Here is an 18,883-nt window from a genome sequence, read left to right on the forward strand (position 1 = left end):
ATTTTTCAGAAGGCAAAAAAGCAATATCTCCAACTCGTTTATTTGTTTTTGTGAAACACGTTCTGGGTCATCACATTATTCGTCGACATGCCATTTTAATAGGGAAATACTTTGACATCCTTTTTCTCCTGTTTGAACTTGTTGGGAAGTTTGCTTCCCCCTCCAGAGTTTTATATTTGTTCTCCCTTCCCGAGGAATGGTATTCGACTCTAAAACGGTTACTTAAAGCTATCTCGTAATGTTAATGATCTGCAAACGATTGGATATCATTATATATCAACTACTACTGTATGTCCTACTCGCAACAAAAACGAGTGTTCGACGGTTCAAAGCAATGCCAAGAATCCTTGTTCTTTTAATAGTGTAGTAGATAGTAGAAAAATAATGCAAATTATGATACAAGCGTCAAATTTGGCATTTCTGTTCTGCAGGGCTTTCTGATCAAATCTGCCCGATTGGCCATTTGAAACTCCAAATTTTGGAAAAAAAAAAAAAAAATTGAAGTCACAGCTGGCTGAAATTCTTGAAGCGCAAGTGAACATCCCAGACAGAGAACCAAGGGGAGATGGTCATCATTGAATGCTCAGCACTTATCAATGCCCAACCTCCACGCACTTCAAAGATATTTGATGACTATGCTAAAGAAGACATCATCCCAAAGGTGGAATCCTATGGTGCCAGGTACGAGAGGGTGGACGTCGTGTTTGATGTGTACAAGAAGTCAAGTCTGAAGTCCGAGGCAAGGTCGAAAAGGGGGCAAGGAATCAGAAGAAGAGTGATAGGAACCAGTAAGACCCCAAGTAACTGGAGAAGCTTTCTTCGAGATGACGGCAACAAGACTGAGCTGTTTCACAGACGACAAGCACAGTCATTGTCACAAAAGGAGAAGATGCCATTAACAACACAAGGAAGTCACTGGATGCTGTGTCTCCATGTTGTCATGAAGAAGCTGACACGAATATTTGTACACGCCAGGGATACAACGACGGATGGTAGCAAGTCCATCATCATTAATGCTAATGACACGGACGTACTAGTCATAGCAATATCTGTACTGCCATCCTTACAGGAACTAGGTCTTGAGAACATGTTGGTTGTCTTTGGCCAAGGAGCCAAGGCACGATGGATTCCAGTCCATGAGGTAGTTTCTGCAATAAGGCCTGAGAAAGCGAGAGGGATCCCATACTTCCATGCGTTCACTGGATGTGACGTCGTGTCTGCCTTCCGTGGTAAAGGGAAGAAAACTGCATGGCAGACTTGGAACGTCTTTGATGATGTTTCTGAAACATTCACCAATCTCAGCCAGCATCCAACATTGATTCGTGATCTTGACTTTTTTTAAGTTTTTTTTTTTTCCAAAATTTGGATTTTCAAATGGCCAATCAGGCAGATTTGATTAGAATCCCCGAGAGAACAAATGTGCCAAATTTGATGCTTGTATCATCATTTGCATGATTCCTCTCAAAAATTGCTGTTATCTGCCCCACCATACACTCTCATATCCAGCCAGGATTCTGTTTGCATGACAGACAAGACAACCTGCGTGATATGCTCTGATTCGAGGTGGGCTATAAATTGCTCATCCAGGACTAAGGTGGTCGTGTGATAGTTGAATCCCCTTCCCTCGTCCTTGGAGGGAGGGATAAAAACTATTGGGAGTCATAGCGAACGCAGTGAGCTTCATACTTAACGCGTGCACGTGAGAAAATACGAAACAACAACAACACAATACCCCTGGCTCTTTGGAATCCGTGTCCTTAGCTATGACCTTTTGCTTCCGGTTGTTGTTAAATGCTGTGCGGTGTATAAACACGATTGGGTTTCATTTCTATCTTGTGAATATTACTTAACGCGTGCACATGAGAGAATAGGAAACAACAAAAACAACACAATACCCTGGCAATTGTGAATCCGTGTCATTGCCTTTGACCATTTTGCTTCCGTTTTTGTTTTGTTTCTGGTTTTTTTTGTTTCCGGTTTTTGTCATGGGGAATGATGCATGCCGGGAGATCATGACCGGAAGTGTTTATTTTGTATTTAACATTACCGGGAGTGATTTTGAAACTCTTTCCGGAAGTTTTAATTTATTTTATTCTTGACTTGAAGTGATTGTTTATTTATTTATTTATTCAATTATTTTTTTCCCCAAAGTTGATTTTAATAAAGATATCTCCCGCATCAAAAATTATTTTTTAATCGTGATTTACATTATTTGATCGCTGATCCCGAATCCAGGTCGAAGTAACCGGAAATTGCGTCAAAATCGTCAGCTGTGCGGCGCTTGCACGTACCACGGTATAGTTGGCAAGTATACAGTTGTGAACAAGTTTTATGTAAAGTCAGAAGCGAATGTAAGAAGAATTCTACGTTCGCTTCTAGGCTTTGCCTATTCCATATTAAGAGCACAGAACTCTTCCTCGTATTTCTTGTATTGATTGTATCGAAGTATCCTTACTATAATTCACGGATCGGCGTTTGTTTGTCGTGCAGCGACTCCTGCAGTTCTGACCCAATTGCATACAGACATGTTACATAGGATCAGTATAAGCCCAATTAATGTATAGATAGGGGTGTTTATATCTGTGCCGGTGATCGTGTAGCGCCGCCTCGAGGTGGGAAACGGTATTACAAGTCTCCACCATTTACAGTACGAGTACAGTATTCTGTCCCCACGTTTTCCAGTGTTGTGAGTGAGGTGTTTTGAATTATTAGCAGTACGTATGTTTTAGCTTCATGCACATAACCCGGGTTATTAAGTTTTTTTTTATGAAACAGCTGTCACTTACCTATACACCGCCCAGATAATGGTATGCGTCAGAAGAACGTGTTGCATCCTTGGAACAAGATCGCCCGTCGGGAGGTTACTCTGCTAGTTAAGTCTCACTTACCTAGTGATGATGGTGCATCCAAAGAGATCGTCTTCTCCTCTCGTCCGCAGCACCAGGTTTGCGGGGGAACATCATTGGCTGAAAACACGGAATTGCTCCCTGTAGATTAAAGCACGAATTTGTACACGGTGCCGGCGATAGCTCGCCGACTCTTCGCGAAGGCCGTACCGTGAGATCTTTAACGTCCACGAATTAATTCTGACGAGATGGGACTCTCGGTTTCACGTCCATCCGAGGGACGGCGCACACATTGAACAATCACCCGACCTGTGAAAGACTGGGTGATATGAGCGCAACAAAAATACAAAAAATTAAAAAGTTGGATTCTTCTTCTTCATCTTCGTTACTGCTTTCCCTTTTGGGTATTCTTCTTCTTCTTCTTTTTTTTTTCTTCTTCTTCTTCACCGAATTGTTCCTTCGCTCCCTCCCTCCAGACTTGGTTTTGTCAGGTCCTCGCCCCCCTCTCCCGCCCTCTACTTTAATACCCCACCTCATCTTTTTTTGCCGACTCCGATGTTCTAATATTCCTCTTGCCTCTTCAACCTTTTGTTTTTCCTCTCCTTTTGCCCCATTTTCTCCATCCGCCTCCACGGACGCGTCGTTCACTTCCGAGTTTCCAGACTCGTAAAATCCGTGGCGGAGACAACTGAACGACCCGAGAGGAACCTGAGGCGAGAGGAGCACATCGGTTAAAGAGAGCAACGACGATCGTGCTCCGCTCCCCGAGATCTCGGCAGCTCGGGGCGACCTGTTGTGGAGAGACGACCGGCGCGGCGTGTCCCCCGGCACGGCTTTTCCATCTAGGCCGGAAGGTCCGGCCCAAGCTGGCCCGGCCTCGGAGGATGGCGGACGTTGTGGAGCGAGGTAAACACCTTGTAAATCACACTTTACACTCTCAGGTCGAGTGGTGAAAATTTACGTGAGAGTGTGTGTCCAGTGATCAGGATGGTTGTGACGGGATGTCGAGGGACTGCCCAATCCATGCACGACCATGGTCGATGGTGTGAAAGTCGTTGCTCCCTTCGGTCGTTCTTCTTCTTGGCCCTTTTACCGTTTACAGTGCGGGACTGTAGTCTATAGATCGAGTCGTGTTGTCCAATACATGATAGGATGAAGTGCACAAGCCCTTGGACTCGTGTTGACCGACATGCCTGCACTAAGCTCGGATCGTACGACAGCGGCACACTCAAGACCACACACCCTCCGCCAGGCTGGAACGGTTTAGGTTTTGTTTTCCACCGATAGGTCGGATCTGGACTCAGACCTGCAGCAAAATCGAATCTGCTTGGTTTTGTCACCGAACCAGCTTCATCCGCTTAGTTTTCTCATAACTCGTCCACAACTTTTTCAAATATCGTGCGACGTATCGTTCTGGAGCCCATCTCTCAATGGTGAAGAACCACTTTCAAAATTTTTTTTTAAATAAATAAATAAATCCTCGTATCCGGATCCCGTTTCGGATTTTCACCAAAATCGAAGCAAATCGTCCTCGTCACGCACCCAACCTGTCCACCAATTTTCGTTCGAATCCGTCCACAACTTTTTGAGATATCGTGCCCACAGACAAACATTAAACCTCTGTCCACCTTCGGTGGTGGAGGTCAATATCGACTGCCTTTTTTGTGCACCTCAAAATAAGTGAATGTGATTATCATTCGTTTTCAGATACGTTTATTGTTTCCAATATGAAAAAAAAAACAAAAAGTGGAGAAAAAAATGGCAAATTAAATTTAAACTTTATACAAACTTTGTGGGGTGTTGCACGTACGAAGGCGCAGTCCACGCCGCATCTGCAAGATGAGAAATCATCACTTTGAGGTTTCTGAAGAGGAAAAAATAATATCGAGCAGTGTACTATTAATTCACGAGCCTCTTAAAACCTTCTCTCAATGCGCCCCAGCAGCTGAGAAAGCAAACGGAGTCCTTGGCATGACGCGGAGAAACTTCGTACAGAACTCAAAAGAGTTGCAGAGCAGCTCAGCAAATGTATAAATCCCTCGCTCATCCACACCTCGATTCTTGCACGCAAGTTTGGAGTCCCCATCTAGAGGAGGATTAAAGGGTAATGGGAAAAAGTATAAGGGGTGGCACCAAACTCATCCAAAGTATGACAGAACTGCCATATGAAGCTCGACTGCAAGAGCTTGCCCCTCGTCTCGTCTACCACAGCGTGTTGCACGACGATCCACGGCGTGCGGTGCCCTGCTTAATGAGGGGAACTGCCCTGCTTGCCCCCTCGTCTCGTTTACCACAGCGCGACGATCCACGGTACCCTCGATTCAACCTGACAACATTGGAAACTAGCATGGCCCTCGGTGCAGCGCATACCTCCGCCACGCTTAACAGTTCACATTTTGTATCCTACATATAGGCCGGATCTGAACCAAACTCAAACTGGCTTGTTCTTGTCACATACCTAACTCATCTACCTAATGTTGCCATAACTCGTCCACAACTTATTGAGATTTCATACTATACTGTAAATCGCTTTTAGCCCAATCACTATGCTGAAGAATCACTTTTTAAAATTTCAGTATCCTGATTCAGATCTTCACCAACATCTAATCATTTCACTCTTGTCACACACCCAACCTCTCCACCAAATTTCGTCCAAATCCATCCACAACTTTTTGAGATATCCTGCTCACAGACAAACAGACAGACAGGGGTGCAAACATAACTTCCATCCACCTTCAGTCATGGCGCCAACTCGAAGATGATGTGGAGCTCTGCTGCAAATGGTCTACCAGACAGACCATTGCTTCGCAACTGGTCTACTGTGACGAAGTCCCGAATGTGCCATCTTTCGTTATTGGAGGAAAATAATGGAGGAGCGAAAACTGGGTTCCTGATCATCAATGGAGCAAAAACTGTGTTCGTGATCTTTCTGCTTCATCTGCAGAGGAATCTGTCGAGGAGCTTCCTTTGAAGGCATGAGAAGGATTTTGAGACCTCAGGAGCAACCGCACTCTCAAACTTAAGTTTGGTGAGGTGCCTCTGAATCTGTTTTGACAGCAGTTGAAAAAGGAGCATCCAACCATCTCTGATCATGCTATTGATTTTTTTGCTACCGTTTCAACAACATTAAGTCAGTTTCTCAACATTGACGCTCATCAAGAACGAGAAGGACACTAAATGGATAATATACCTCCACCATATAATGCCTGATCCATGAGAACATATCGGGCACAATACATTTTTGAAATAACATGCGAAACAGAACTATATCGTTTTGCCCTGATCTTTCAATCGTGAAGAATCACTTTAAAAATTAAATAGTTCTCGTATCCAGATCCGGATCTGGATCTTCACCACAATTGAATCGATTCTTCCTTGGCACGCACCCAACGTGTTCACCAAGTTTCGTCCGAATCCGTCCACAACTTTTTGAGATATCGTGCTATAGATAATTTTTGTCCCTATCTCTCAATGGTGAAGAATCACTTTAAAATTTCTACTCGTCGGATCCGGATCCGGATCTTCACCAAAATCAAATCAGTTCGTCATTGTCAAACACACACACACACACAACCTGTCCACAAAATTTCATCCACAACTTTTTGAGATATCCAGGACACAAACAAACAAATGGACAGAAAGGGGTGAAAATATAACCTTCACCTTCGGTGGTGGAGGTAACAACAAGAGGTCACATCTGAAGAGCCTGGATCAGGAACTTCGTGTATCTCTTTCCAGCATAGAGCCGAACATTAAGTGCTTCTTTTTTTCAAAACAACCACAAGTTTCCCACTAGTGCCAAATGAAAGTTTGGGAATTCAATTTCCCACTCGATTGCTTCTGGGAACAGTTTAAAATAAATAATGTGGTACTTCAAGGTGAAAAGCATGTGGTATTTTAAAGGTGAATCAAGGAATACACCTCAAACTGATACTGATGTCTTGGATGTTTAAAGTGTGTTTGTGGAAGTCACTCGGCTTAAAAGTTAGGCTTAAAGATTTTATGATTGTTTCCTTGATGGAAGCAGATACCAAAAAAGGTATTTCCATTATATCTGTAAACTTAAGCCAAGACACTTCGTCTCATTCCATCATCCAAAATCCTAATATTGTTGCTTTCCTGATTATTGAATTTTATCAAAGTTGTACAATACATTGTTTGTGAAAAAAAAACCTCCATTTTTATAAGGTGAAAACTTCCAATCCAGGAAGTTGTACTCTGGATACTATAGGTAGAGCGGTATGCAGTGACATCGCGTCACTATAGGATACGAAGCTCGTTGGCCACTATGGGAGACGACCGTGACAGCTCAGTCGCCCTGGCAGACACACGTGCAGATCAAGACGAAAATATATTAATTAATTAACACCGAGTCTAGCATGGGCAGTACTTGCCACTCATGGAACGGTTGCGATACACACCAGCTCGTATATTCTTCTCATTGTAATTATGGTAGGTACCTCACTTTGTCTCCCGTAATGGCGGCCAGCATGATGCAGCCTCGTTCTCACAGCGGAAGTGACATCTCCTGCATATTACCGATTGGCGATCATTGTTTTCATGTTTGCTTTTGTAACTTGTGATGACACCATTGAATTAGAGTGATTCTTCGTGTGTAGTTACTGGGGACATGCTCGCTCTTTACATCTTCGAATGGACACAGGGATTCCATAGGAATTTGGAATTTGTTCTGGGTGTGGGAGATAACTTGCATACTCTTCATGAAAGACACGGTGGGATCTTTCACGACCACCAACTAAAGCAAGCACACGGGACACTCAGCGGAACATCCATCTGAGGGATGGCATGCATGGTGATGGAACGCACTGTCTGCGAAGCACCAATCCCACAGTTTGCAGTCGGGTCAGGAATCAAATCTTCAAAGGTAAGTGTTACTCCTGAACCATCCTGTCAGACAAATCTTGGAATGTCTGCAACACTACACATTGGGATCAAAGGCAACACAGATTTCAACCCTGCCCCTTTGAATTTTTTTTTAATCTTGTTGTTTTCACCATTGTCACCACAGTTGCCATGAGGTATGTTACCACAGTCAGTCTATTGACGGGATCAGATTACAGGGCCAGTATGAGGATTGGCACATTTCCTTTAAAATATCCTGAGTAAAATAATTGCTTATTTCTGGTCATGTTGCATGTGTTAAGGATTATTAAAGTCTTCCTGATGTTGTGTGGTCGTATGGCAGCTTAGCTGCCGTGGTCGCTATCATTTCTTGAAGCACGACTGTGTCGCTGATGCAGTGCCCCTCTACCAGTACACACACAGGAACTCATTTTGCCGACCTCGGAAGGATGACAGGCCGAGTCAACCCCCTGGTGTATTAATTCAGTGGCCGACAGGGCTTGAACTCAGGACCCTAGGATCCCAAGCCACCACCCTAACCACTGAGCCAACACCAGGCTTTTCCTGATGTTGATGTTGATTCCAGAATTCAAGATGGTTTATGTACACATTCCTGTAATCAAAAATTGGCCAAAAGCTTCAGGTCAATATAATAGACAACTCACTAAGCCCCCCACAACCCCCTCGAGTGAAAAAGTTTCTCGGTCTTGACCCTATAATTTGGGCTGGGGGGTAGAGGGAGACCCTAATATTCCTTATGATCTCAAAATATATTAAACTTTCATAACTTTATCAAATAGTGCAGTGGTTCAAAAACTTTTTGGTGTGTGTACCCCCACTAAGCTTCCAAATGTTCTACAGATTACTATGTACGACTGTCAGTGATGTGATATCACAGTGATATGCGACAGCTCTTATCATGACACAAGCAGGATGAACTCCCAGTGGTTGCTTCTACAAATGGTTGCTTCTGACTTGCGGCAATTTGTCATGTGCAACATCATTTGGTGGTCCGGGGAGGCTCATGTTACTTGTGGACATGTGCTGATGGCCTCTGATGACCCCTGGTTGGGGACCACTGATATGATGCAGTATATCTCCTTGACATTTGCATGCTACCTACTGGTCTTTCGATTAGAACTTTCTCAGGTTTTATTTCTTAAATTGTTTTGTCTTTTGTTATAATGTTAAAGTTTTAATATCGCAAGCACAGGACAGTATATAAAACATTTGACCAGAGTCTTGTGAATGCTGAGGTGTGTGAAAGGATAGTTTCTGTTTGGTCAGTCGCCAAGCATGGCCCTTTTATCCCACCACTAAAATTCATTGTATTGTGTCAGGCATTGAAAACACTGGGCAGTGGATTTTTATTATGCCTCCGTCGACGAAGTTGCCGGAGGCATCATGTTTTCGGGTTGTATGTCCGGCTGTCCGGCCGTGACAGGTTTTCGTTACCGCGATAACTTCAGAACAGCTGAAGGGATCAAGTCAAACTTGGTACAAGTATGTATAACGATGCAAAGATGAGCTGATTAGATTATGAGGTCAAGTAGTCAAAGGTCAGAGGTCCCGTTAGGTAAAAATTCTGTTACCGTGCTAACTTGTGAACCAATGATTGGATTTTGACCAAACTTGATACAAGTATGTATAATGATGTAAAGATGAACTGAATAGATTTTGTGTTCAAGAGGTCAAAGGTCAGAAGTCATGTCAGGTAAAAATGTGATGCCTGAGAACAGCTGAAGGGATTTAAACCAAACTTGGTGTATGTATTATAATTTAATGTGAGCGGAGGCATATCAGTCAGTCTTGACGCCAGGTACCGTTCCCGTGTTTTGTTTTGTTTTTCCTTTCTTTCTATTCATCCAATTCATGTATACATGTTATCTTCTTCTTGATATATGACAACTTGGCTGCCGGGGAGCTATCATTTTGTTGGGGCGCGACTATGCCGCTGATGCTGTGCCCCTATACCAGTACACTGGTACTCATTTCGCTGACCTCGGAGGGATGATGAGCTGAGTCAACCCCACCTGATGTTAATTCATTGGAAAGCAGGGCTCGAACTCAGGACCCTAATATCATAAGCTAGCCACCCTCACCACTTAGCCAACACCAGGCTTATGTGTGTTCTGAAATTAAGAAATAAAATCTCTATGTTGTTAGAGTGCACATTGAAAATCTGTTCAGGGATCTCTCCAGAAAAAAAAAGAAGAGGATATTAAAAATTTTGTGAAACCAAAAACTCGCCTCACTGCAGCCCATGCGTCTACAATGCACAGGAGCGGGTATGCGTTAAAGGTTATACCCCAAACAAGGGTATAACCAACCCTGTTATGTTGTGAATTCCATCTTATTATCCCCCTCTCAATGTAAATCATATGGAATGACAATATGAGCTGGAATATTAGTGGCAAAAGATGGAATGGAACTTCCTGTGTATTACATGTCCTTGTGATTTGAAGGCTTTGGATACAAGGCAACACAACACAGCCGTTCCACTGCAGTTACGAGCATTATGTCTGACGAGCTGTAGGCTTGAGGTTTGAGCTTTGGAGAATAATAGTGACCAAGCAGTGAAGTTTTATGTGGTTTGTGGGGTGTGGGAATGGGTTGAATTCAGATAAAGAAAAGTGAAAAGCTTTTCCAAATGTTGTGCTGCACTTGCATTTCCCGAACCGTACCCATGATCTTATCTTCCCCAATTAATCCGACCTTTCTCAACGCTCTTGCTTTCAGGTTATTTTCTCTTCCCCACCCCCACCCTTCCCCTTTCCTCCCTTTCCTCTCCCCCCTCTCTCCATTTATCTTTGTCCCATCCTTGCTCTATCCCCTCCCAATACAGTGCAGCACCCTCCTCTCCCCTCCCCTCTGTCTCTGGACATATCCGGCCAGTGGTTATGTCTGGATAGTGTTTGTCTCCGGACGTGTCCAGACGGGAGTTTGTCTCCGGTCTGCTTGGCTCCTGACACGTCCGGGCAGTGTTTGTTTCCAGATAGCTTGGTACCGGATGCGTCCATGCGGCATTTATGTCTGGATGGGAGTTTGTCTCCGGACTTATCCAAACAGGAGTTTGTCTGCAGACCGTATTTATAGTATGACTGGTGGAAAATGGATTTCGGACATTATTTTGTTTCTATCTTCAGTGTTATTCTCCGCAGAATCATTTTGATGAGAGTATAAATCGTAATTAACGCTTTACTGCACGTCTGCCTTCCCTTCCCCCACCCCTCCTTGCTCCCCCTCCCTCTTCTCTCTCCTTTCCCCTCCACCTCTTCACTCTCCCCGCTCTCTCCCCCCAACCCTCTCTCCCTCTCCACCCCCTCCTCTTTTTCTCCTTCACCCCTTTAGTATTACCATCAGCAAAGCGACAGGTGGTATTTGATAGTTTTCAAAATATATGTAATAATTTCTAAAAACCTGTTTTCATTTTGTCATTATAGGGTATTTTGTGGAGCTCGATGATGACAATAAATAAATATATATATATATACATACATATACACTGATGAGCCAAGACATAATGATCACTGACAGGTGAAGTGAATAACATTGATTATCTTGTTACAATGGCACCTGTCAAGGGATGGGATATATTAGGCAGCAAGTGAACAGTCAGTTCTTGAAGTTGATGTGTTGGATGCAGGAGAAATGGGCAGGAGTAAGGACCTGAGCGACTTTGACAAGGGCCAAATTGTTATGGCCAGACGAGTGGGTCAGAGCATCTCTGAAATGGCAAGGCTTGTGGGGTGCTCCCAGTCAGCAGTGGTGAGTACCTACCGACAGTGATCCGAGGAGGGACAAACCACAAACTGACGACAGGGTGTTGGGCGCCCAAGGCTCATCGATGCGCGAGGGCAACGAATGCTATCCCGTCTGGTCCTAACCGACAGAAAGAATACTGTGGCACAAGTCACAGAAAATTTTAATGGTGGTCACGGGAGGAATGTGTCACAATCCACAGTGCATCGCACCCTGCTGCGTATGGGGCTGCGTAGCCCCAGACCGGTCAGAGTGCCTATGATGACCCCTGTCCACTGTCAAAAGCACCTACAATGGGCACGCAGTGTTGGAACTGGACCTTGGAGCAGTGGAAGATGGTCGCCTGGTCCGATGAGTCCCGTTTACTTTTAGATCACGTAGCTGGTCGTGTACGTGTGTGCCGTTTACCTGGGGAAGTGATGGCACCAGGATGCATTGTGGGAAGATGTCAAGCCGGTGGAGGGAGTGTGATGCTCTGGGCTATGTTCTGCTGGGAAAACCTGGGTCCGGCCATTCATGTGGACGTCAATTCGACACGTGTCACCTACCAAAACATCGTTGCAGACCAGGTACACCCCTTCATGGCAATGGTATTCCCTGATGGCAGTGGTCTCTTTCAGCAGGATAATGCGCCCTGCCACACTGCACACATTGTTCTGGAATGATTTGAGGAACATGAAGTGTTTACAGTGTTGCCCTGGCCTCCAAATTCTCCAGATCTCAATCCGATTGAGCATCTGTGGGATGTACTGGACCGACAAGTCTGATCCACGGCGGCTCCACCTCGCAACTTAAAGGACTTGAAGGATCTGCTGCAAATGTTTTGGTGCCTGATACCACAGGACACCTTCAGGGGTCTTGTGGAGTCCATGCCTCGGCGGGTTGGCGCTGTTTTGGCGGCACATGGAGGACCAACAGCATATTAGGCAGGTGGTCATAATGTTTTGGCTCTTCAGTGTATGTCGCGTGTACAGCCAGTTAAAACCGATCGTGCACAGATGGCCAAACGGTTGCAGCCGAGGCGTTTGTGTTCTTGGCAGGAACCTTTCGCGCGCGTGGGAAATGCAAAGCAACAGGAGATGTGACTGGGGAATTTTGGGGTTTAATCACCTGAACCAAGAAAATGTACAATAATGCAGGGAATGCAAGAATAAATAAAGTAATCAAATGTTCAGCAATTATTTACAAGGAAGGAATCAAGCAAAAGCAAATAGAAGGTACCAAGAAACAAATAAATAATGGCTTGAATGGAGTGCTCTCACACGCAGATGCACTCGACAAACAAAGGGGTAGATACAAGACACCCAGAAAATCCCCCAGAGGCCAGGCTTATCTGTTCGGTGAGCAAGCAAAGGTCCCTCGCGAGCGGAAGGCAGGAAAATGTCCACTGGCCCTTGGCGTGAAACGCTCGGTGCCAACCAAATCTCCTCAGATGCACCCCTCCGCATCCAACGCCGACCTCCTTTCTGCACCAAAGATAGCAAATGTGAGGCGATGGAACCAGGGCACAGACTGAAGTGGGGTGCACGACCAGGAGATAAACATCAAGCGAAGTCAGTGAGGAGAGATCATCAAAATGTACATCAATCAACCAGTCATGCTCACGGACTTCTTTGAAGCGGATGTTCTCAAACCAAACAAATTCCACTGATTGCCATAATGCGAGGTTCCCACTGTACTGTCGTGCGATCCGTTACGAACACCACGATTGGCCATTCGTAGCTGATCATGGAATTTCTCTGAAAGCTGTTCCCACTATCACGATGCGCGGCACGATTGAAATCGTGGTCTCACAGAGCGTGGTGTTTGTCTTGTCTAAGATCGATCCCGATCACCACGATTAGGAAGCACGGTTAGATGCGATCTGTCGCGCTTTGTTACGATGCAATACGATCTGATACGATGATCCCGATTGACAATTGATCGTGTTGATCGTAGAAAATTTTGAACCGTTCAAAAATTTTCTACGATTTCCACGACTGACCTCAAGATCTGATAAGATCTGATAGGATCACCACAATTAGTCCATGATTAAGACCACAATTTCAATTGTGCCGCGCATCGTGATAGTGGGAACCTAGCATTATCGAACAATAAGGAGAACACGTCAACCGTTTGCAATAATCTTGAGTAAATTGGATCTCTGTATTCATATTCAGTGAGATCCGTTATTACCTGCAGGCCTTCCCTATTTATTGTGTACAGTTTGGTTCATAGTTGGCTGGTCTGTTTATTCGATCTGTTGGAAGTACACATCCATCCTCGACATGCAGTGTGCTTGTTCCCTGGTCTGGATGTTGAATAATACATAAGAACTGCACATTATGAGATTGTTGCTAAAAACTCAGTTGGCTCACTAATGGGGTGTTTATATGTGTTATTTGTTCACACAGCGAATTATTTTCCCAGGTAGGCCACACACAAGTACCGTATTTGTCTGTGCTTTAAACCCTCGTGATTGACCATCGTGAGCGGTCGGGACCATGCATGGTTTTCTTGTCCTCGGCTAAGGAATGGTCCAGCAAACCCAGCAAGGGGCTTATATCGTCATATTCAGGCACCTGTCATCACACTTACCTTTGAATAAGAAGTGAAAGGTGGTGAGTGTGAGAGAGGATTTCTGCTCACTTCATTAATGCTGATCAAGCTGGCCTGGCCAGCTTCATCACCTTGGCTGATTTGAAGCAATATAAATGTTCCTTAATAACATCCTGGAAATGTTTTAGGTCTTGCCTGGCCTGATGTCTAGACAATCACAAGACACTCAACACTGCTTTTCCACAGCAATGAGACTTGGCCTCTGTAATTTACAAAATAGGTCTCAAAGGCAACTTTGGATGAACATAATAATGCTGCCAATGAAAGGCACCGGAATAATAAAAATCCTAATCTGTAATAGATGAAGCATAAAAATCTGTGTGTCTGTCTGTTTGTATTTCTCTTATCCTATTACTCTGAGGTCACTGGACCAAACTCAACTAAACTTTGTGGGGTGATAATTTGAAACAGGGGATATATTAATGGTGGGTTCACAACACCCTCCACCCCCATCTTCCATTTGTGAGGGGTAGGGGATAACGTGTAAATTCTAGTTTTTTAATGAATTCCCTCACTTTTAATAAGTGACTGCCATCGCTTCACTTTTAACAAATCACAGGCCAGACTATACAGGTAGTTGAATTTAAATCCAGTGTGGTAAGTAGAATCCAGCATAAGTTCCTCTTTTGGCCATTATTTACCTGGTGAATCTAACACTGTTACTTCAATAGACATAAGAAATTAGCTGCTGTTTATGTATATCTTATATGATTATCACAAATTTGAACAAACCATGTCAGCATTGTTAATAACAGTAGCCTATACTGAAAATCTTTGAACACAGGTTCGAGTGCAAGGCCATAATTTAATTAAAGAAAATCTCCATTTAGCATTGTGACTTAAAATAACGTTTCATAATAAACTTTAAAGAGGTCCGAAATGTACTTAAATTTTATTATCGGTGGACTCGATGACGTAATTCGTTAGAGTTGGAGTGTCTGCTCTGAGTCGAGGAGTTTGGTGTTTCAAACCCTGGCCAAGTCATTAGTTATATGAAATACTTAAAAAGTGGTGCGTGTTGCTTCCTTGCCTGATGCTCAACGTATAAAAAGGATAGAGAATGGATACACAGATGGGGGGAGGGGGGGGGGGAGAGAGAGAGACGAGAGGAAGAGTTTATGATAAACTAATGTACATGATGCTGCGTTGAGCCTTGTAAGTAACTGCTGAAATCTATCTATCGGGGTTCTTCGCGACATCTTTATTGTTTGTTCAGATGAAACTTGGGACCTCTCAAGTCGTGTGTTCCTCTCAGCTATCCTGCTGTGATGTTAATGAAACGTTTCATTTTTTTTGTATTTATTTATGCCAAAGTGACGGGTTGTATAATGAAAGAATATCATACAAAAAGGGGAAATTGCACATTTTCAGCGAGCCAGACATCGCCCAATACACTGCAGAACAACGCGGGGCTAACACAGGCGAGTACCTCCTCAATATTGTTAGTCAATCGACGTACAGTATTCAGTGACAGTGCTAATATTGTAGAGTGCTCGCCAAGTGGCTTAAGCCCTCCAACGAAACCTTTGATAAGGAACAGCTCGATTTGCAAGCAATAGCAATGTCCAAACCGTCATATTAAATACACACCCTCCTGAAGGCACCCGATATATCAAATACGTCTAAATTCCGAATTGGACAAATGAACACATTTTTAGAAATCGGAACTGCTGCTTAGTTCAATTCTGTCACCTAAATTTTGTAATTTGGCCGAGTTTAAGAGATTCTTGAGGTTGTCAGGTCAGGTATGGGAGCATGCACCAGAGCAGTGCGTTACTGCATCCACTTTCCGCCGGTAGTCTAGGGGCCTCCGTCTGGAAATCCCCCAGGCAGATGCCTGGCCCATCCCCATCTCCTCGAGATGGTAATCAACCCCTGCTGCAACCACAAGGCACGTAGTGTGCCCATTGGCCTCCTCCAATCACGAGGCTCCCTCGCTGAGAATCTGGTGAGCAGGATCAGCGTCAGGAAAATGATCCACATGTCCAAACAGCCGCAGCTGATGCTCGCGGACTATGCAGGTAACAAATCTCATTTGAGTCTCTCTCAGCAACCGCTAGTTGGACACAAAGTCCGACCAGCGATCACCAAGGATTCTCCGAAGAGACCTGGTACCAAAGGAATTAAGTCTCCATCTCAGATCCCTGGTCTGACTCCAAGTCTCATATCTGCAGAGCAAGACTGGAAGCACCAAGGACCTGAAGACATGGACTTTTGTCCTCCTGCACAGGTACCGACAGCGCCACACCTCATGATCCATTGAATCCATGACTCCCCAGGCCCGACCAAGTCGTCTGTTGACCTCTGGCTCACAGCCAGCAGAGACATGAATATCACTGCCAAGGTAAGTGAATCTCTCCATGACCTCAACATCGTCACCACAAACAGGAACAGACAGGACAGCAGCATCCAATATATCATTGAAAGCCTGGATCTTAGTTTTGATCCAGGAAACCCGTAATCCCAGTGGCTCCGATTCCTCATTCAGCACCTCGAGGGCCCCCAAAAGGATATCGAGAGTCATCGCAAAGATGACTGCATTATCTGTGAAATCAAGGTCAGAGATCTTGACATTCCCAAACGATGCACCACAACTTGATCTCTCTGACATCCTCCCCAGAATCCAGTCCATAAAGTACTGAAAAGTGTGGGGACCAGTACACACCCCTGATGAACTTTAGTAACAACTGGAAATAAGTCAGAGATGGTATCACCACATCTCACAACACTCCCAGTACCAGAGTACAGTTCAGACATCAGATCAATCAGTTTTGGTGGTACCCCGTGAAGACCAAGAATCCTCCAGAGGGCATCCCGATTCACTGAATGAAATGCGTTACAGAGATCAACATCAGCTGCAAGCAGCCCCTGCTGAAACTCTCGTCTGCATTTGGTGAGGACCCCAAGAGCAAGGATATGCTCAATCATTGACCTCTTTCGTGTAAAGCCTGACTGCTCTGGATGCTGGTGCTCAAGCAGATGGTGGCGAACCCTATGAAGAATTATGCGAGCAAAGACCTTATCCGGCACTGAGCGTCACACCTCTAGTTGTTGCAGTCTTGGCGATCACCCTTCCCTTTCCAGAGAGGGACAAGGCCCCTCTTCCAGTCAGTTGGGATGATGCCTGTGTTCCAGGCAGAGCACAGAACTGCATGCAATGACACGAGTGCAGCATTTCCACCAGCTTTGAGAAATTCAGTATGGAAGCCAAAGATCCCAGGAGCTTTACCCATTTCAACCGGTTTACCACAGTCTGTGTTTCCACAAACAAAGGTGGACCACAGTTCATTGGAAGGTCGGCAAGAGGGATTGTGACACGCCTGACATCCAACTCAACAGCTGGTGGATCAGTCTGGTACAGCCGCTCAGTAATCAGCCCAGCGGGCCTTCACTTCAGACTCCTCTGTCAAGAGCCCACCTCCCTCTGCTCTAACTGCAGATCACCGAGGGATGTGCTTGGAGGAACGCAATGTGCAAATTCCCTTGTAAGCAGGACGAGAATCACTTGACCACAGGTGATGCTCTACCCCCTCACAGATTCCTCGCACATAGGCCTCCTTATCCACCCTTAGTGCACATACAGTTTTACACCTCAGCTTGCTGAATAGCTCAGCTCTGCCATTCTGCCTGGCCCTGCGACTGGGCAATCGTATCCAGTGTCCCTTGAGAGACAAAATTATTCTTCGCCCTCCGGTGAGTTCCAAGGCATCCACTGGCAACATCAAGGATGGTTGTCTTGAAGGCACTCCACAACTCTTCAGGATCCACCAAAACACCCAGATCCCCCAAATCTCCACTCAGCCTGTTCGCAAACTCCTCAGCTACCATCTCATCCTTGAGCTTGCCAACATCCAGCCGAGGCTGGGATGGTACGATTCTCCTGGATTTAAGCTGAAACTTAAGAGTTGATACAACAAGCCGGTGGTCAGTATTGAGGAATTGAGCACTCGGTAGACCCTGCAGTTCTGGATCATCTTCCAGCGACCATCAACGAGGACATGGTCAATCTCCTTTGCCACACCACCAGCGTTGGAATACCAAGTCCAGTGTTGAGCTTGTGGGTGCTGAAACCATGAACCAGCCACCCTAAGTCCATGACTTCTTGCAAAGTCAAGAAACTTAGTGCTATTCTGGTTCACTGTTGGAGACCCATGGGGACCAACACATGTCTCATAACCATCCCTATCAGTTCCAGTCGATGCATTGAAATCCCCCATACTAGAAGAGAATCTCCCCTGGGTCACTGATCAACCAGAGGCTCAAGCATGGCATAGAATGCGTCCTTCATGGTGAGATCACTTGCCTCAGTCAGAGCATATACAGAGACCAGGGAAATGACACCCAAGGAGTGACGAATCCTTCGTCTCATAATGCGCTCGTTGACCGGTGTTACCTGAATTATCATTGGAGTCAGCTTATTGGACACAGGTGCAGCAACTCCTTGGGAGTGCGTTTTCAGATTTTTTTATTTTTATTTTTACGTTTTTTATGCTTTTTGAATGTTTTACGGAATGAAGGGTTTTATGGTGGCCGGAGTGCAAATCGTGCCACCAACCTCCGAATAAAAAGTAACCCAACTGCAGGAGGGCTTTCGCAGACAGAGTTGGGCACCAGATATGGATGGCCGTTTGCTCACAAGGAGCTCCTCTGCCCTTTGAACATTGTTCATGGCATGTGCGAAAATGAAATAAAGCCACGAATGCTGGCATCTCCCGTTGTTTTAAGCATTGCAACGTACCCAGCGATTAACAGCTATGATGAACAGGCATTCGATAATATGAGTGAGGAAAGTAAAAAAAAAAAAAAAAAAATAC

General features: G+C 44.9%; 1 protein-coding gene across 3 annotated transcripts in view; it reads left to right on the top strand.

Annotated features, from left to right (window-relative positions):
* Nucleotides 1-3,278: 3,278 nt before the first annotated feature.
* LOC147021558 (mitogen-activated protein kinase kinase kinase 2-like) overlaps nt 3,279-18,883 on the top strand; it is a 66,399-nt gene continuing 50,794 nt past the window's right edge. Inside the window, exon 1 of one of the 3 annotated variants that reach the window (XM_085893726.1) lies at nt 3,279-3,752. Coding sequence is in view for 1 of the 3 variants with exons in the window: in XM_085893727.1 (XP_085749853.1) it covers nt 3,731-3,752 (22 nt within the window). In the remaining 2 variants the exon portion in view is untranslated. The remainder of the gene's footprint in view (nt 3,753-18,883) is intronic. The other 2 variants (XM_085893727.1, XM_085893728.1) reach the window with 2 other exon arrangements.

This window comes from Eptatretus burgeri, chromosome 8, assembly GCF_056783735.1.
Source record: "Eptatretus burgeri isolate ZD-2024b chromosome 8, Ebu_testis_v1, whole genome shotgun sequence".
NCBI classification, from domain to species: domain Eukaryota; kingdom Metazoa; phylum Chordata; class Myxini; order Myxiniformes; family Myxinidae; genus Eptatretus; species Eptatretus burgeri.